This window comes from Hippocampus guttulatus, chromosome 19 (assembly GCF_054856545.1).
Source record: "Hippocampus guttulatus isolate MCC_2025c chromosome 19, RoL_Hgut_1.0, whole genome shotgun sequence".
Taxonomy (NCBI): domain Eukaryota; kingdom Metazoa; phylum Chordata; class Actinopteri; order Syngnathiformes; family Syngnathidae; genus Hippocampus; species Hippocampus guttulatus.
In genome coordinates, this window is record NC_141279.1 from 5,719,986 (window position 1) to 5,740,143 (window position 20,158).

Consider the following 20,158-nt stretch of genomic DNA (forward strand, 5'->3'; position numbering starts at 1 on the left):
AAGTAATTTCGTATATTTTTTTAATCGCTACGTAGGGTCGGATTGATAAAGCATGCGCGCTAAGCCGTTGTACGCATTTTCCTTGCTTTGTAAGGGGAATCGAATCGTAATCATTTGTAAGGGCAGCTATTCGCCGAGGTTGACATGTATGCAGACACTAAATTAGGGCATATCTTGAAGAACCACAAATTTCAAGGGCAGCTGATCCACTGAGCTGGTCGAAATATCGAAGTTCCGTCTACCCACGTTTGATCCAAGTAATGAAGAGTAGATTGTGCATTGTACCAACATCTATCCCGTCAGAGTGTGTTCTCAAAGACTGGACAAATTGAAGTATTCCAAGTTTAAGTAGTATTTAGTTTTGTTGATTGCAAATTTAAAATAAAGCGAGTAGCAGCTTATTTTTGTTCAAATAAAGCAAGGAGTAGTTTATGTTTGTTTTGTTCACTGCTGCTGTTGCAGTTAATACTCACGATTTTTGTTATGATGCAGCATGTTTGTTGTTGGTTGAAGTTTAATTTTGTTGCTTGTTTATTGTTTGGAGCCTTTCTCATGTTCAATAAAATAAGTAAAAAGCCATTTCTTTGCTTGATAATTGTTGCTATTTGCAGTCTGTAGAGTGCAATATTTAGTTCACCAAGTCTTTTATCAAAATGTATGCTGAATTTGTCATAAATACTTAAATCATGCACACGTTTGACAAAAGAATACCAAACGGTACAAACATACTTTATTGTACAATTAATTTATTGGCAAAAAAAAAACAAAAAACAGTCAGACCACCAAAATAACTTAAAAAAAGATGAAAATGGAGCAAGTTATTTTTGCTTTCTCTCAGCAAGCACCAAAATTTTATAACAAGAGAACGAAAAAAAGTGGTCAAAGATTCCATTTGAATACTTAACTAATATTTAAATAGTCTTACTTCCAGTCACTTCTTTTTTTCTTTTTTGGGGGGGGGGGCGGAAATGATATTAACAAAACATTTTTGTTCAGTTGCCATGGGTTTGTACAGTGACTATGTTTACATCTATATTCATGTACATGAAACATTTCTTCAAAGAGGATGGTATAATACACTCCCAGGGCAAAATGAATGACTGTCTGCAGTGTCGTTTTGCATCACCATATATTCAATACAAAACAAAATTATCTAATTCTTGTAGCTTCAAGTTTTATTTCCAAAAAAATAAAATTAAATAATATATCTATATATAAAAGAGTTTTTCTTGATTTTTTTTCTTCCTTTTTCTTATAAAATAAGTCTCAAGATATATTGCCACCTGGTTCCCCAACCACCCACCCACTCCCGAATGAAAAATAGTGATCACGTGACTGTTGTGTCTTTGTAAAAAGCTAAATAACCACTTTTGAAATCTTTTAGGTCACACGACGAGAAACCGAACCACCCCGCTGCCGCCGCATTGACTTGGCGGTTTTCACATCCAGTTTGTGGGATTGTTCATGTGTGACTAAACGTCTGCTTCACTTCAAACGATACACAGGGGGCGAGAAAAAAAAAAGGCGCATCGGTGCATGTGGCCGCTTAACACCTTATTCCAAGCCTTGAAGGAAAGAGAAATCTCAATACTGTACAGCAGCTCGGGAGGACCTGTGTGGTGTTTTTATCCACACAACAAATAACCAATCTAAGGGCGTCAGGGTAAATGTTTTCAACTATATACAGTTTTTTTTTCATCTTTCATTTGCATGACAAAATACAGTATCTAAATCCACCATTTCTCAACTTTGTACAGTACTAACAATGAATTTAAACTTTGTGGCTGGGAGCAATTAGTGAGGAGGGAGATGGAGGAGCCGACAGGCGTTTCGCAAACCTCTGCAGCATCCAAATAAAAATACAGGGAAGAAATATATAAAAAATTATCTCAGCTCTGAAGCCAGGATGGAAAATATATGTACACCAATTTTAAATCAATTACAACCCAAACGCTAAACAAAAGTTGGCCTCATCAGCTCTTTGGGGGTGGGGGCAGGGTTTCAGATGTACAATAGTAAAACTATTAAACCCCCTCCCTAAACATGTCACTGTGGTGGGATGTAAAAACGATGGAAGAGCTGCAATGCAAAACGTGTTGAGGCTTATTTTACGATCCGCTGACCAAAAAAATAATTAAAAAACAACAACAAAGTAGAAATACAGAAACAAAATAAACTGTCGTTGTCATCCCTCTCCAAAATAGATACAATCATGACTGGGTATTTGAGGTGGAAAACTATTCTTTCCGGAAGGGGGGGGGGGGGGGGGGGGAGTACAGCTTGTCAACTCACTTAAATTTTTCGCCACATTTAAAATCTTAAAGATATTCATTAAAAGGCGCAAAAAAAAAATAAAATAAACATTGTCCCCAAAAATATTGTGTAATAGACTACGGAAGAAATATCTTCAACCTGAAATGTTGCCCTTCCACCATTTTGTACACAGCTGGCAAAAATAGATATATATTAAACAGCAATAACTTACCATTGTTTTTAATTTATTCATTTATTGACTTCTAGGATTTTCTGCGGTGGATCTCCCATAGGAAGCTTCAGTTCATTTTCATACGTCACAAAAATATTTAAATAAAAAAATGAAAACTTGTAAAATCCTTAGTTGGACGACCCTCTCCTGTGGTGTCAGTTTGTCATGAAGACACACAAATGCGCTACATGAGGTCCAAACTGTTGTGGTTCATGTTCGCTGCCAGTTCCTGGTTGTTGTTGTTATTAGTATTATTATTATTAGTTGGGGCCAACATGTCCGACTGTCCCCCTTGGTTGGCGTGCATGGCTGCCATGCCACTCAGCTGAGAAATGATGGAGTTCTGGTCCGAGCTGAACTGTCCGGGATCTACGGGACCGCCTGGCGGCGGCTGTTGCTGCAACGGTTGAGGCGGGGCCATATTGGGGTGATGTTGGCCAATGTGGGCGGGGTGGGGCGAGCTGCTCTGGGTCTGCGGGGAAATGCGGTGCGGCGACGGCTGCGGCTGCGATGACGACGACGAGGACGAGGGCTGCATGCGCGGGGACGGGCTCGAGTGGGGGGGCTGCGAGTGCGGCCGCGGCGAGGGCTGCGGCGACCTCACCTGATTGCCCAGCGCACCCGCCGGACCCAGGCCGCCTTGGCCTTGGAGGTGAGGGTGCGGGGACTGGGCCATCTGCTGCTGGGGGCTCATGGGACTGCTGTGCTGCGCTGGGGAGCCCCCACCCAGGTGCTGTTGCTGGAGGAGCCTCTGGTGGATGTTCTGGTGAATCAGAGCTTGGGAAGTCTGGGGCAGCGGGGGGCCGCCTGGCTGTTGCTGCCCGGGTACGGTTTGTCCCGGCTGGAGGGCGTTGCCCCCCGACCCACCGCTACCTGGACCCCCGTCTTGCCCTTGAGGCCCTCCCATGGAATTCTGTTGTTGTTGTTGTTGGTGCATCTGCATTTGGTGCAGCCTTTGCTGGAGAGCGGCGGCCACTTGAGAAGCATTGCTCGGGTAGCCTTGCTGCCCCGGACCGCTCTGTGGACCTCCTTGCTGCTGTTGCTGCTGCCCCGGACCCCTCACGCTGCCCCCAGGTTGGGATTGGGAAGACTGGGGCATTCCTGGCTGCCCTTGGCCAGGCTGCATGAAGCCCTGTTGTCCTTGTTGAAACTGTCCGTGGTTCACCATCTGCTGCTGCTGTTGCTGTTGTTGTTGTTGTTGCTGCTGTTGTTGTTGCTGCTGCTGCTGCTGCTGCTGCTGCTGCCTCCTTAACAACAGTTCTCTGAAATGAGGAGTCATGCCGGACATACTGTTTTGTTGGCCTGCTTGCATTGCTCCCTGCTGCTGCAGGGCTGCCATTTGCTGTTGTTGTAGGTTGCCAGGCAACATTGGACGCTGTTGCTGATGAAGTTGCTGAAGCTGAGCCATGGTGGGCACATTTGCTGCTGCACCGCCCCCCTGGGCCATATTCATTCCCGGTTGACCCACTTGGTTCACATTCATCTGCTGGCCGTCCATGCCGGCCAACTGATTGGGCCCGGGCCCTCCTACTCCTACGCCAGGGAGCCCACCAACAGTCCCTTGGAATCTCACGCCTCCAGAGCCTTGCGGAGGAGGCCCCCCTTGCCCCCCCTGATATCTGGCCGCTCTCTGCCTGATGAATGCCGCCATGAGCGTGGGGTTGGAGCGGAGGATGTTGAGGACTTGCTGCTGCTGGAGGGGCGAACTCGGGGAGCGCAGCGTTCTCAGGAGATCCTGTAGCGCGCCTTGCGGCAGGCTTCCCGGCCCCACTGCCCCCGCTGCACCTCCCGACATCACCTGCATCAGCCCGCGGTTTCCCGGCTGAGTTTGTTGCTGGCTGAGTTGCTGCTGCTGTTGCTGGGTGACCGCCGACTGCTGCTGGGCCGTCATGTGACCCATCATGGCGGACCTTTGCTGCAGGTTCATCGCCGGTCCGCCGGGCCCCCACTGCTGGTTGGCTTGCTGAAGTTGCCCGCCGCCTCCGGGCTGGAGGTGCTGCTGGACTTGAGGGGGCAACTGAGACTGGGGGCCGCCTTGCTGCATACCAGCCAGCATCCCCTGCTGTTGGGGGTCTAACATAGTTCTGCCTACGATTCCTTGAGCCTGGGGGGGAATCCCCTGAGCTCCCATGTGAGGCATGCCCATCTGGGCCGGGTTGTTTTGGTGATGAGGATGTTGGGGCATCATCCCCCCTTGTCCTAAACTTCGGATCTGAGCCTGGGCCTGAGCCATCTGTCTCTGGGTCTCTGCTAGCCGTTGGATTTTTAGAGCCGTCTCGACCGCTGCCAAAGGGGGTCCTTGCTGCTGACCTTGAACGGGCATGGATCCTTGAAGCTGGTTGGCTGTTTGTTGCTGCTGAGGTGGGGTGGCGGGACCGAGTCCAGGTTTCCCCAGTGACTGGTGGAGAGGAGAAGCGCCCGTTGCTCTGGGATTGTATGGCGGCAAAGCGCCGCCGTGCTGCTGCTGCTGCAGTTGCTGTACACTGGGGGGCTGCTGTTGCTGCAGCGGAGGCACCATCTGCTGCTGGGGGGAGTTCATTACCCCCCCTCCGCCTCCCGCGCCCATCAACTGAAACTGATGGTGCAAATGATGCTGAGGAGGAATGGCGCCACTTTGTTGCTGGACCTGCTGTTGCTGTGCGGCAGCAGCCCCGATTCCCGGCTGCTGAGGAAGCGCCAGCATATTTCCCGGGGTGGGCGTCTGCGGCGTGGGAGGCTGCGTGCCGACAGACGTGGGTGTCCCGGGACCGGTCGCACCGTTGTTGGCTCCCGGAGAGGGCAGGCCGTTGCCCCCCGGAGCGCCTCCTGGAGCCGGCTTGCCGACTCTCTGCATGCTGGCCATCCGCCTCCTCAGCATCTGGGCCTGCTGGAGCCTGTGCTGCAGCTGCTGCTGACAGAGCTTGTGCTTGATGTTCAGGCAGAACGGCACCGGGCACTTGTTCTCCTGACAGTGCTTGGCGTGGTAGCAACACAAGGCGATAAGCTGCTTGCAGATGGGGCAGCCGCCGTTGGTTTTTCTTTTGCAGCCTTTAGTGTGTTGGACGACGCGCTTCATCTTCTGGCAGGACGGCAGAGAGCAGTTGGCGTTTCGACACTGGCAGGCGTGGACCAGCGACTGAATGCAGCGCTGGATACTGAGGCGACGCGAGTCTCCCGGGCTCTGAGTGGTGGCGCCCGTCTGGTTGCTGCTCTCGTCGTCCAAACCGAGGCCTAACTTCTCCATTTTGTGCTCGTGGCCCTTAGTGTTGTAGCATGTGATGCAAAGGTCGTAGTCCTGCGATGGATGACATGTTATTTAATCATGAGATTAAAAACAAATCCACACGGTTATTAGACCTCAACGGAGAGAGAACCATACATGCTGTAGACAACTTCCAAAATATTTGGGGATATCAGCACTAGAATATGAACAGATGAGGTTAATTTGACCCTCTCTAGAATTCAATGTTTCCGTACTTTTAGCACAACTTGCTGTTCGATCCATGAACATTTCCTTGGATGTCCACTTCTACGCCTCTCTGTAACTCTTTCCGTCTCAAAATCATGACCGATTGCATATTCAAATTAGAGTCATTTCTGTGATTTTAAATGAAAATATTTGACTGCTTCCCCATCAAAGCTTAGTTTTAATAAACTGTCCCACAAGACCAAGACTTTTCTGTAGCTCACCTCGCACACGGTACAGTGGAAGCGAGTCTCCACGTGGTGCTTGCACAGATTGCACGTGTAGACGAAGCGGTCTTGGCTTTGGTTATGCAACTCCACCAACATGCACATGGAGCTCCACATAGACCGCCTGAGTGAGCTGAACTCCAGGTGTTTGTCCCGGGCCAACGTCAGGAAAGCGTCGCGGCCGTCCATGAGGTCGCAGGCCATCAGCGGATCGGGGTCGACGATGGGGGGCAGCGCGTTGGCCATTGGGCCCGCGATCAGACGGATCACAAAGAATACCTGCAGCGCAACAAGACACCCGTTTCCATCGTGAGAAACAAGTTCAAATGAAGTGTGAATGCTCAAATGGAGTGAGCATTCGTCTTTCTTGTACCTCTTTGTGTTTTTCCATGGTGGCATAGAGCTTCTGTGAAAGGTCATTGGACACATTGGGCATCCCCGGCTTCTTCTTATTGGCTCGGCTCAGGCTGCTCTTGTTCTTACTCGTCTTCTTATTGTTCTTCTTCTTGGCATTTTTACTGTCACCTTTATTGTCCTGCGCGCAAAAGAAAAAAAAAGGGGGGGGGGTGTCAATGTCACTTAACAGAAGCTCACCCGCTTCCAACCTTCAATGACTTACATCAATACTCTCATTAGAAGTGCTGTTCTCCTCCCTCTTGCGTTCTTCCTCCTCCTGCTCCAGCTCTTTAATGCTCTCTTCCAGCACATTGGGCCAAAAGTCACCTTCAAAGTAAGGCAACTCATTGGCGCTGGTCAAACGATCCTCTGTCGCCTGTTTGAAGATATCCTACAAGAGAGGAATCCAAGATAGCGTGCTGTCATTACTGGGAGAAGTAAAAAGATGGTGGCTTCCATCCACAGCTATCAATGAAATTGTCAACGCCAAACCACAAATATTTAGAAGGGTTCATTGTGCCATGCTTTTAGCAGGCCAGAGAAAGACTAGAATGTGACACTCTACCTTGTAGTCGTGCACTATTCGCTCAGCTACCGCTTTATCCAACATCTTCTTATACCACTCTTGGAGGCGTTTTGGCTTTGGGATCTTCTGATCAGCAGGGTGGCAGTGGAAGATGTAGTCATCCCCTTCACTGGGCGGACAGGCCCAGATGTGCCCAGTTGTGTAGCTGGGGAGGATCCAAAAAAAAAAAAAAGTGAGCACAAATGCTGATGGGCAGAATTTGGACTCTATCACAGTGACTTGATTTCTGGAGAAGAAAAATTAAAAAAGCTCACCCCAACTTCTTGGCATACTCCAAGTAGCCAATGAGAATTTCATGGTAAACGGCCGTTCGCAGACTTCGCGGCCGAAAAAAATGCACACTGTCCAGGTACGAGATGTAAACTCGCCTGAAGGGATTATAAAAGAGCAGTCAACAACTTAGTTGAATTTAATGAACCCCCAAGTTTCAACCCCTGCAGCTTTTTTGCAGATGTTCCGGGAGCTCCGCATTGTTGCGTTTTCTTAAGATTGTCTGTAACTCACCCCAAAAAGTGTGAAACGTGCATACCTCTGATTAGGCTGCGGGCAGTCTGAGCCGTACTCTTGAACGTGCATTCCAAAAAAGCAGACATCCGCGCCGTCGATGTCTTCAAATGCAAAAAGGGCTTTTGTCCTGTACGGGAAAGACTCCGACATCTCTCCGCTATCCACAAATCTGAAAAAACAATCACGAAAACCCGACTATTTGAAAACATAATAGCAAAGAAGAAGTCGAATGACTTTTTTACAGATAAAAACGTGAACATGTTGCCGCCCTGTTGTTGACCTACCTGGACTTCATCCCGGGTTTCACTTCCACAACTTTGTCCGAAACATGCACCATGCGGATGAAGACCTCACCGGCCTCCGGGTGACTCTGACGTTTCAAAAAGTCGTTCACCCTCGTCTCCAGGAAACACCCCAACTTCGTCTGAGGCAACCCTGAGAGGGAAGAAAACCAGGGAAGTTTTATTTTTATTTTTTTAATTCCACTAACAAAATATAACACAGACCAAGTTACTTACTTTTAGCAGAATACTTGTTCTCCCTCCTTGTCTTATTAGACTTCTTGAGGCAGCCATCACATACAAAACTGAGGCAAAACAAAAAACAAAACAAAATGGAGCTTCAGTCAATTTTCCATGTGATGACAAGAAAAGAAAAAAGAAAAAATAAAATAAAAGCCCCTTACCCCGCTGGCCAGATTGTTTCATTGTGCAAGACACAAATCTGGTGCATTTTGCGTCCACAGTCCAAACATTCAACAAGCCTTAAATCAAGAAAAATGAAGATACACACATGACATGCCATTTTGTCAGACTCAGGTGTGAAAATCTGTTAGCTGTGAGCCGCTAAACTTACAGTTCAGGGTCCAGTGTGTCATTCTTTTTCTTCTCAAACTGCTCTTTGTTGATGGATCTGAAAGATATTTAGATAGAACACTGCAGTGGCAAACCACATTCAAAGACATTCTATCGCTATGCAATGGGACGGCAACTGTCGTCAACTGAATTTTTCTGATGAAAACTTTATGTTGACATTTGAGGTTAACGGCCCTTTAAAAATACATTCAGCATCCTCATATTTGTGACCCAAGGCGACAATACTTACGTTTGCGGCTGAGTAGGGTCATCACCCAGGGACACGGTCTCTCCCTGGATCTCATTGAAACACTTCTCGCAGAAGTGGTACCTGTCAGCAATAAGCCCAAATTTTGGTGAATTGCGCTTCTTTTCGAGTTCTCTATGCGCCGCGACGATAAGAACTTCCTTCTTCTGTACCTGTTCTGGTAGCTGAAGTAAGCAGCGTCTCGGGGAATGGTGCACAGCTGCTTTCCGTAGCAGCACAGTGTCTGAGGGGAGAACTCCAGCTGATGGGCCGAAGCAAAGAAACAAGCAACGACAATGTTATTTCTATGGTTGTTAAAAAAAATAAAAATAAAAAATAAAAAGTAATTGCAAACAAAAATATAAATGATTAGTTTGGGAAGATATGATGCAGTCCTGGGCCAACTGTGATGGACAATAACATCCTGCCGGTTAATAGATGAAGTGAGGAATGATTTATGTTAAAAGAACAAATGTTTTCATTGTCAGAGGTTCGCCCTTGTCGCAAACAAGCACCATTCGGTTCTTTTATTTGTCAACAAAACCAAATATAGACGAGACTAATGAGAAATACGATATGGCAGTGGCGTGCGCGAGGCCAATTTTAGCTCCAAACCCACGGCTTCCAATTTCAAGAATGAGCGAAGGGCTTGCTTCAAGCATTCAAAAACAAAAGAAAAATGACAATGCACATCCACGATTAAAAGGGCTTTACCATACTAGTGCGTCTTCATTTCATTTCTTGCCAGATCTCACCTTTCGTCCACAACAGTAGCCAAGTCTCTGCATGACTGGGTCAATCTCCTGCTCGAAGACCTCTGCCAGTTTCGAGCAGCACTTGTAGACTCGAGAGGTTTTGCGATTGTACAGCCACGCATTGTTGAACATCAACCAGATGTCATCCACATACTGCCAGGGATCCTGATACTGACCTATTAGCAAAACACAAAGCAGGGGTCACGGAAAAGCCCGACAGGAGCAGCCGCATAAGAGATTCAGGAATAGATTCTCTGTAAATTGTACCCATTACAAGTTTCCCAAGATTAAAAAAAATGCTGTCACAAGGAGAAATACTGACCCGTGTCTAGCTTCCGCTTGATCGTGGATAAATCCATGGGGTTCTTAACAATATCAAAATAGTCCTGTAAAGACATGATGAACATGTATTACATCACACGAAATTGGGGGGAAAAAAAATCGAAAGAGCGTGGAAAGGGTTAGTTAGAGGAACGGATAGTGACCCAAAAAAAAACCCCCAAAATGACTAAGCGGCGTGCTTACGTACGGGTATGCACAGCAGCTGTGGATCAACGGGCATCCTGAAGGGCAGCGACTCCGGTTCCTGCCTATAGAGGGACTCCAGTGTTGGCATCAGGGCCTGGCGAAGCTCTTCTGGCTTGAAAACTTCAAAAATGGACACACTTTGGTTAGGATACAAAAAAAGAAGCTCATTCTATCACAGGCAGAGATGAAATAAACTTTTCCATACTCTTCTTTTTTGCCGGTGCCTGTGATAGAGCCGTGTCGGACGTCTGTTCTTCTTTGAACTCCTTTTTCACCTCTGGTTTCTTGTCTTCAGTTTTTACAACCGACATTGGCGGGGTGGCCGAAGTATCCATTGGAACTACCTTGCCTCCTTCTGCGGAACACTCTTCCTTTTTCACCTCGATCTTCACAGGGCTCTCTTCCATTTTGACATTGCCGAGCTTCCCCCCCTTGGAGCCGCCGCCGGAGTCGCTCTCCTCTGCGTCGTCCTGCTGCTTGACTTCTGACTTATGGTCTGGGATGGCGGCCGTGGTGTCCGACTGTACCTGCTGGGAGGAATTATCCAGGCTGCTGACAGAGGCTGGGGTCATAGCCTGACTGTCCGCTTGGAATGAACCCTTTTGGGACAACTGCAAGGGGGGGAGAAGGACAGTTAAGGGCTGCTTCTATTTACAAATAGGAATCCTCAAAGAGACATTTTGAGGACAATACAAAGTTCCATTGTTCCGTTGTTACATAACTTTTTTTTTTAAAAAAAGGGAAAAAGGACAACATTAGAATCATGCCAAGGAAAGTGGAAAGACTGTTTCGATGAAATGTGTTTCCTCACCAACTCGACATTGAAATAGTCTAAAAAGTTGGAAATAGGCATAAAGTAGAACTCATCACTTGGACATAAAGTCTAAGTCCAGCCGAATAAACCCCATAAAAAACATTTTAGGGATTTAGTGGCAGATGTGCAAATGGTTGTAAACTGTTGAAACAACACTGACCGGAGTGCGCGGCAGCTGAGTGCCATGTGGTGTTGCGCTTGAGCCAAGTCCAGGGTGAGATGGCGTCGTGGAGCCAGCCCCCATGTGCGGCTGCTGGAGGGGCTTGTTGGAGCCAGGACCCTGACCAAGCTGGTTCTGCTGGGGGGGTTGAGGTGGTGCCAACTGCGGTGCATTAGGGGTGTGCGGCTGTGGGGTCTGGGAGCCGGCGAGTCGGGGGGGTGTCTGGTGAGGTGTCGGTGAGCGGCTGTGAGCTGGGGAGGGCGAGCTGCCACGCATGGCTCCTAAATGGGGGATGGAGTTGGGTTGCTGGTTTGCATTCGGAGTCATCGAGGAGGTGGGGGCTCCAACCGTCACGTTGGGGCCTCCGCCACAGACACTCTGAGGACCCATGGGCCCCACCGTGGAGACTCCGCTGGAACCGCTTGCAGAAGCCGGTTGTGCTAAAGGACTCGCAACTGGGAGAGAGGGAGGAGTGCCCATCTGCGTCTGAGGATAGAACAGAATGACAGTTCAGGATAGGAATGAAAAGAAACCATATTCAACATTTATTGACATTGACTTCCTGGCTGACATAAAACATGCACTTCACGACTCTGAGTGTATTTCAAATTTTTGTCAATTCAGATTCCAATTTTAGAATTGATTCCCCTCTGCTTATAAAAAAAGGCCTTTTCTCAGTCTCTCAATGTCGCACGAGGCAAATTGGTTGACGAGCTTGATCGTGCAGCAGTCAAAGCCCGTTGGTAATCGCAGATTTTTTTGACACAGCTCCACTGGCAAACTTCAATCCACCCTGGCATAATAAATCAACAACACACACTACCCGAGGTACAACGGAGCACAGGCACTCACACTTGACCTTACCTGTGCCATGCCTCCCTGGGGTCCGGGATGCGCCATCCCAGGAGGAGTTGTTCCGACCACAGGTCCTGAGCCAGGAAACTGCCCCTGGGACAGATATTGGTTCTGGAGTTGGTTGACATTAGGCTGACCCATCCTAGGTCCAACGATCCCCATCTAGAGATACAGAAATCATTGGAGAATTTATTTCTTTTAATCAAGTGGGTGTGGCAAGTCAAGGGAACCTAAATTGTGTGAATAAGAGTGTTATTACTTGCTAGCGGTAATGTCACAAAAGATACGTTTTGATGTGTCTATGCAATAGATCGAGAAATAGCACTCATTGGCCACTGTGCAAAATAATGACATATTGACGAATATTCCTATTCACAACGATTTGACAAAAAGAGCCAATGAACAGGAAAGAATGACCCATAAATAAATTCAGACAGAGTGAGCTCAGGTAATACAAGTAAAGTTCACTTTTTACCGACCTGATTGCCAGATGCTCCCAAGGGGGGGAGAGGAGGAGTGGACCTCTGGCCCATAGACTGCATCCCCATCTGATTGAATTGATTCATGCCTGATAAAACACGCCGACTATCTTAGTACACCACCAACCACTTCAATCGGAAACCACAATTTACATCTCAAATAAACGTGCAGTGTTTCATTGGGTTTCTTGTTATTTTGCTGCCACAAAAGTGAGACAATCTCTTGTCGACGTGCATCTTGATCTGGCGCCATACTTGGCTTTTAAATCAAAGAATGTGGGCTGGTTCTCAATGATTGCATACCTGGGCTTTGCATCCTGTTGACCATTTGATTGGGTCCAGTGGGTCGTACCATAGATGGGTCAGGGAGGGGACCGTCTGGAAAAACAGTACGATATGTACATGACAAGCTATTTATTAATTAACTATTCCCACTTTTTAGGGGGGGTAAGATTCTCAGGTGACACACAGAAATTGTTCGCATAACCCCCCACCCCCGTTTCAAGTCCGTGCGTGCATCGTATTGCACACTCACTCGGAGGAAGTCCAGCAGGAGATTGACCCATGCTGGCAGGCCCAAGACCAAGACCTTGCTTCTGGAGACGGGTCCTCCTCTTCTCTTCCAGCTCTTTTTGGATTTTATAGATCTTCTCAGCGAGTAAGTGATAATACTCAGCCTGGCCAAAAAGACAAGTCAAAGAAAACAACATTAGAATACCAGTCCTTGTAACAGATGTGAAAAAACATCCTGTGGCAACTTACTCTATTGTTGGCTGACTCATACATGTCTCCTTCAACTTTTCTGGCATAAGCCACCAAGTTCTCCATCCGGCGGTCTTTTAAAGCTGCGGGATCTGGAGTAGGAAAGATGGCCTGAACGCTGCGGGTGAAGGGAAAAAAAATTACAATTTAATGGAACCGTCAGCTCATTCGTCAATATCGTGTCTACAAAATGAGAATACAACTGCTTGTGGATAAGAAAGACATGAGTGAAATGACACAAGCAGCATTGTAGACTGATGACATAATGATGATTCCCTGAAGGTATCAGACGCAGGCGCATCGTCACATTTTTTTCTCCCCCTTCCTGGTTCTGTACCATGACGCCGCTTCATCCACATTATTAATATTTTTTTCCAAATTATTGAAATGTAAATGAAAAGCAGTGGACCGGTGAACAGTCACTTGGCAATCAGAACTTAATACATTTATCTGCATAGTTTGATCTTCCTACCTATAAATTTTAAGAGAACTGCAAAGTCCAATGTTGTGACTTTTCAAGTTCAATACTTTCACTCCAGTCACCGTGCATTTAGAAGTCATTTCAGGTTGCGGTCAAAGGAGGGGCGGGGGGGGGACAAACATCTTTGTCAGCACTTACAGCTTGTGTACCAAGTGGTTTCGCAGGTCCTGCGTGATATCCTCATGCCAGCTTTTTCTCATTCCTGTGGTAGAGGGAGGACCTGCTGTGGGCATGGAGCCCACCCCACTGCCATCATTCAACAAACTGAGGAACCCAAAAAAAAAAAGGGAAGGCATCTTTCAAACGTCAATCTTGAAAAGACATTTGCCACAAACCAATTCGGAGGTGCGGATATATACAGTTCAAGGCTAGGCTCAGAGATTAGGACCATTCAAATGGATTCAGGCGGATGCTTGTGCGTACCCCTGGCTATTCACATTGAGATGCATCATAGTGTCTTGCAGTAAGTTGGCTTGCTGATTCTGAGAAGGGGCACCCACGCTGCCATTAACTCCCATAGGACTTGCTCCTAGACATTAAAAAATAAAAATGTCAACAAAAATCACTTCATATATTTGCATTGCTGGTGTCAACCACCAATCGCATTAAAAATGCACGTATGTCCCTTTCTCCTGTAAATCTCTCTTCAAGGTAGCCAACTTACCCATTGGGTTCATCGGCCTCATACCAGGCTGTCCTTGGAGGGCCTGGTTGGGCATGTTGGGCTGAGAATGCTGACCCTGGATCTGGTTTCCCTGGTAGGTGAGACCCAGTGCTGCATAGGCTCTTTCTATCGAACTCGGGTCAATCTGGCTCGGCGGATTGAGGTTCGGAGCACTTGCTTGGCTACCGGGCACTGACCCAAGAGAACTGCTCAGACCTGCAGCAGCTGCACCAAGAAGAGCTGTGATAACAGAAGAAACAGGGGACAGTGAGACACACATTTTTTTAAAGGCCTATTAATACGATGCGCCGTATGGTCGTGAGAAATATGATAGCTTCTCTGTTGTCAAAATTACTAAAGTAAGCATAACAATTGCGATGACAAACTGAACATTCAATGACGGAGCCTACTGCTTCCAATGAGAGAGAGAGAGGGGGGGGGGGAAAACTTTTTTGGTCAGATACAGACACTCACACTGCGGGTTCCTCTTGTCCCCGGCATTCTTCAGTGGCAGGCAGACTGGACAGTCATGTCGAGTGCAATTCTTCCAGTGGGAGATGATTTGCCTTGACGATGCACAATGAGCAACTGAGGAAGAAAAGAGATGAAATCAACAGTTGTTCCTGTAGGTTAGGTGTGTGTCCTCCCGAGTGTTTTTAGCCAAGAAAACGGAAGTCAAATTTGTACAGAAACTGAAATCCTTTCAGCATTCACAACAGACACAAAGTGGCAAATGTTGCTCTGTGCACAACACAGAATGGAAAATTCACACGAAGAAACAACCAACACGAGTGTATTCATTTCCACGTTTTTAAAACATTTGACAATACCAAGTGTCACGTTTTAAAGTAAACGCCAACGTGGAATGACAGTGGGCCGCGAATAGATCCACCGCACTCTAAATAAAACTCCTTTCAAGAGTTCATTACAATACAATGATGGTAAAGGACTGACAACTGGTGACTATGAAGGTAATTCATGTTGAATTCATTTGTGGTGCGTCAACTGACCCTGACAATTCTTGCCAGCTTGGCAATGAGTCATGTGATTGAGGACGTTCTTCATGGTGCGGCAATGAGGCAGGTTGCACTGTCGGACCTCGCCGTTGGCCTGCTCGCGTCGCTGACATTTGTGAGCGTGAAGCAGGAGAACGAGCTGCTGCTGGATCAGTTTGCGTTTCTCTGGATCAGCGGTGGGTGGCGCTCCGGCCGCGGCGGAGGCCGCCGAGACCTGGGTGCCGGGACCCACCAGACCTCCTTGAGCACCGGGAACCATGCCGGGTGCAACCGAGGGCCCGCTTACACTCGACTGAGACTGCGGTGAGCCCTGCAAAAAAAAAAAATTAGACCGGGTAAGTACATTAAGAGGTAATCGGGGCGGGTGATGAATTCAGTTATGAAATAGGAGGGGACAGAGAATGAAAAAAAACAAGATCACATCAGAGATCAAAGTGAAGGGTTACTGTCGAGTCACGTAAAACAGTCAGTAGGGGTGAGATGTAAAAAGTCAATCTTAAGTATTTCTTACCATGGTGGCCATTCCTTGAATGGGCTGACTTTTCTTGTCCGCATTGAACTGAGCCAGGCTGTTGGCCATGGAGCCTTTATTCTGATGTTGCGGGCCCAGTCCTGCACCCCCGAGGCCTTGATTCCCCTGCCCTGCATATGGACCGCCAAAAGACACCCCCTGGTTGCCCATCATCGCCATCTAGAAAAACACATGGGTAAACATTACAGCCACGGAAGATGACAGTGACGAAAAGTGTCCACGCAAGCTTTTGCGCACTGTTAAAAAAAAAAAAAAAAAGTACACATGAGAGAGCAGACTTGGCTAAGAGTCAACAGAGGTGAATTTTCACCGTGGAAATTGACAACAAATGTAACCACAAATGCAATATATTGAATACAATGTGTCCCACCCATCCACAAAAGAATTACCACAAATGGAACTAGCAAGTACAGCTAATGTGGTTATTGCCAATACAAATAGAGTGGACAAAACAATACCAAACTAACAACATTAATTAGTTTATAAAAAGTAACCCAGGAAGACGGTTTGGTAGCACACTTTAAGAATAATCCATTTCAAAATTATTAAACGTGACAGCCCCGCAAAAATAAATAAATAAATAAAATAATTTCGCATCATCCCCCCCAAGTTAAGTGAATGGAAATGCCAGTCATGCATTCTAGGCCCCATAAAACACCAACAAAATGGTTTTTAACATGTTTTGTCACAGGAAAAATAAGACTACAATGATATGGCGGGGCTTAAACGTAAAATACAAAATATAACATTAGTTCTAATATTTTGGTGTTAAACTACTGTGTTTAATTCTCTGGTTTTAGGGTGTCCATTTTACCGTCAACTTCAACTGGGAGTGACAAATAAAGAGCTTACAGAAAGCATGTTTTACTTCTGATTTGGAGAACTGTGCAAGCGAGAATATATTCTTTTCGTCAAAATGATTTTCTATATTTAAAAATAACATTTTTAAAAAGGCTCCCACTACAGCTAAAGAGCGATAACAGGTAGCAAACCTTTCAACCTCCACCACTTATTCAATACAGGCAGCATGCCACTTGACCAGTTAATCATCAAACATATCAGTAAAAGAAATTCTTAACATTTCTAACAGCAGACAAAGTACATGATTGTATATGACGGAAAGACTCTGGTTTTTAAATTGATCCAATTATGACTGTGAATAAGAGTCCTCACCTTGTTCAAAGCACCAGGTTGTTGTCCTCTGATGCCTGCCTGAACCCCGCCTCCCTGTTGCTGCAACGTTTCAGCCAAAAGGTTGCTGTTGCCGCCCATCCCTTGATTTCCAAATCCCATCCTGGGAGAACCATTCATCACCTGGTTCCCCATCATGCCTGGTTGCGACTGTCCGTTATTTCCTTTCTGCTGTGCTGCCATCATGGCCCTGTTCATGCCACCCATCATTCCGGCGACGGCATTCTGCTGCATCATGTTCGCCTGCTGCTGGGGGGAGTGGTGTTGTTGTCCTTGCCCCATTATCTGCTGAGGTACCTGCCCGGGGCATGCCTTCATGTTTGCCATGTGTTGTCCAATGGTGGTAGGGCCTCCCGCGCTCCCCAAGGTCCCTTGATGTCCCTGCGGGGTGGACGTAGGTCCCCCTGAACGCAACAGCTCTGACAGCTGTTTATGCTTGGCCACCGCATCCTGACCGCCGCCGATGCCTCCGGCACCTCCTCCTGGACCGAGCCCAAATCCCATCCCTCCTCCGGGGCCTCCGCTGCCTCCTCCAGGACCGAGACCACCTGGGCCTCCCCCAAGAGTGGTGTGCAACTGGTTGAGATCTCCCCCATTGACAAGGCCTGGTTCGTTAGCGCTGATGAGCTCATCTGGAAGGTCATGCTCCAAGTCAAACAGTGAGCCAAAATCTGAAACGGATCACAAAATTTGGATATGTGAAGGTGGCAAATCAAGGAAAAAGCAAAAAGCTTTCTCAGCCACATTGTAACGTGCTAACCCTTATATTTGTTGTTGTTGTTGTTTGTGACAGTGAACATAATATGAACACAGAACGCACAGGTGTAGGCGAAGTAGTATGTGGAAACACACACCTCAAATGTCTTGTAAACGTGCCCCCGCCGCGCCAAAAACAGACCTCGTAAAAGCATTTAACTCAGTATGTATAGCCAAAACTACATTACTGCCATTTGCATCGTGTAATTCATGTTGTTTAGTGTAGCTTTTATATGATTGATATATCGCTTCCATTTTTTTCCGCCTCATTCTTTAAACACCAAATTGCAGTCGTTTCTGACGTTTTAACGACAATGAAAGCTTTCTCTACTATTCTGATATACATTCCCACCAATTGACATGTTCACTTGTTGAGCATCCATTTCAGTTAGCAGAACCCTAACTTTGAAGTCATTTTGATGGTGTGCGTCCTATATTGTGCTCCCCAAAGCAATTTAACACAATGCGGGGGGGAAGAAAATGCATGACATTTTCTGAAACGGTCTTAACATGGCGAGATAAGTTATTTTGTTGTCAACAAACTATTTGCCGTAAACTGAATGTACTTTAACTGTACTGCACAATACAAAGTATGATGACTGTGTGTAATGGCTGAACCACTTGGCTACCGAAGGTTGACACGACAACCAATCCCAATTTCACATTAAAAAAATGGAGCAACAAAAAAAAACCCCAACAACAACAACACCACGAAGAGGTTGCTACAGAACTGACTTTAATGCACGTTGGGGTGTCAACGTGCAAACCTGATTTGATGCTTTGGACATGGCGCTGTCCATACTCCATGCTCCTCCGTTTTTGCGATCAGGCCACTTTTCCAGCTGCTGCCATAATCCATCCACAAAAACACCCCAGCTATGACAATAAATCTAAGTACCAGTAAAAAAAATAATCATAATAACAAACTCAGGAAAAGGCCCATAATGTCGACAACCTCTGCTTTTCGTGAACAACTTTAACGGTTGCTAACAACCAGGGGAACTCAGGTTTGTGATGAAGGGGAGGGAACAGATTTGTTTCAAACGCTAGCAAGATTTCGACTTCAGTAAAACAAGGCCGGCAGGAACTGTCTTGTTATCGGTGTAATAAAGTATTCGAACGGGACCACTTGAGTGTGTATTCAAATTATGATAAAGCCCGGCGAACGAGGCAATTGGACACGGGACGGTCCTGTCTTCAGTTAGGTAGCTTAGCAAATGGCTAACGGGGTTAGCTCCGGTTGTAATGGTTGGAAGCATGCGAGCTAGCTGGGAGGGCTCCTCCATAACTGCTCCGCACGTCCGACACATACGCTATTAGCACGGCTAACGTTAGCTAGCTACGACAAAAACACAAGAGGAATCCCGCGTCTTCGCCCAATTCCAGGCGCAAGAAAACGGCCGAAAAAATCCAAAGTTAACAAATAAGACAGTCACCGGTGATATATTGAAGACATACGTACCGTTTCCATCGCTGGCAGAAGCGGAAAGTGCCGGAGAGGAGAGTTTAGGCCTCTTGGCTGAAGGCGGGCCAGAGTCCAGAACGTTCTCGGCCATATTTTTTTCGAAATAAAAATATATAAAGTATCCACAATTGCAAACGATTTCACGCTGTCAGAAGCTGATTCCTTTCCGTTTCCAATATTGCGACTTTTCCCCCTCCTTTGGGGGTATTAAGAGGGGGAAAGTCCCGTGTAGAAATTACTCCTCTTTCCCTGGGTTCGCCTCTCGATTTCAGCCTCGGCGTATAATCAACCCCCCTCCTCCCTCCCTCGTCGGATTTTTTGTTCTTTATAAATTTCTGCCAGCGGAGGAGGAGGGGGTCGGTGAAAGTAAAAAGGGGAAAACGCACGCCGGGCTTCCCCCTAAACTTGGACAGCTTCTTCGGGTGTAAATAAAGTGTCCCCGGGTCTCTCGTCCATGTCTGCATCCGTCATTTCAGCCTCCTTTCCAGCGGAGTCTGACTGGAGATAATGTCGGGTAGAGACGGCTCGTTTGCCTGCCAAGTGATGGTGGTGCCGCTGGTGGGAGCGGGTGAGGATGAGGTGTTGTCAGTTTCACAAAATAAATACAAGTAAACATGCAACAAAAGAAATTGATTTCTCTCAGTGAAAAAACTTTAACCCCCTTTACATTAAAAGCTGATTTTAAATAAATGCTTCGGACTTTCGAAACCTCCTTTCCTTATGATTTGTGTTAAGAATAGTTGGTCTGATTTCTCATAGACCCGTAGAATAAATACATTAAAACAGCAATTACTTTTCAATGGACCAAAGCGGATGGGCATCACACAAAATAGATTTCATTCTGGGATTCCCGTGCAGCTCTCTAAAAAAAAATTCTGTTATTTTCTTATTTATGTTGAGAATATTATTTTAAATTGTAATTCACTGTTATCACCAGTACCTCGTATGAAAAT

General features: G+C 46.6%; 1 protein-coding gene across 2 annotated transcripts; it reads right to left on the reverse strand.

Moving 5' to 3' along the window:
* Positions 1-729: 729 nt before the first annotated feature.
* On the reverse strand, positions 730-19,712 carry ep300a (EP300 lysine acetyltransferase a). 2 transcript variants are annotated; one of them, XM_086138515.1, is made up of 31 exons: positions 19,203-19,712; positions 16,967-17,655; positions 15,773-15,952; positions 15,256-15,571; positions 14,720-14,833; positions 14,246-14,485; positions 14,005-14,110; positions 13,720-13,845; positions 13,101-13,218; positions 12,874-13,015; positions 12,642-12,716; positions 12,339-12,427; positions 11,869-12,021; positions 11,005-11,490; positions 10,236-10,641; positions 10,032-10,150; positions 9,825-9,888; positions 9,503-9,678; positions 8,921-9,009; positions 8,751-8,831; positions 8,502-8,558; positions 8,332-8,409; positions 8,165-8,232; positions 7,931-8,081; positions 7,669-7,815; positions 7,394-7,507; positions 7,119-7,284; positions 6,777-6,944; positions 6,531-6,692; positions 6,155-6,436; positions 730-5,759 (listed from the first exon to the last, which is right to left on the reverse strand). In XM_086138515.1, exons 1-31 carry the CDS (start codon positions 19,294-19,296, stop codon positions 2,670-2,672), a joined length of 8,346 nt encoding a protein of 2,781 aa, XP_085994641.1. In that variant the 5' UTR covers positions 19,297-19,712; the 3' UTR covers positions 730-2,669. The 2 variants fall into 2 exon arrangements, with proteins under 2 accessions (XP_085994641.1, XP_085994640.1); XM_086138514.1 differs by having other exon boundaries at positions 14,714-14,833.
* Between the last annotated feature and the right edge of the window lie 446 nt (positions 19,713-20,158).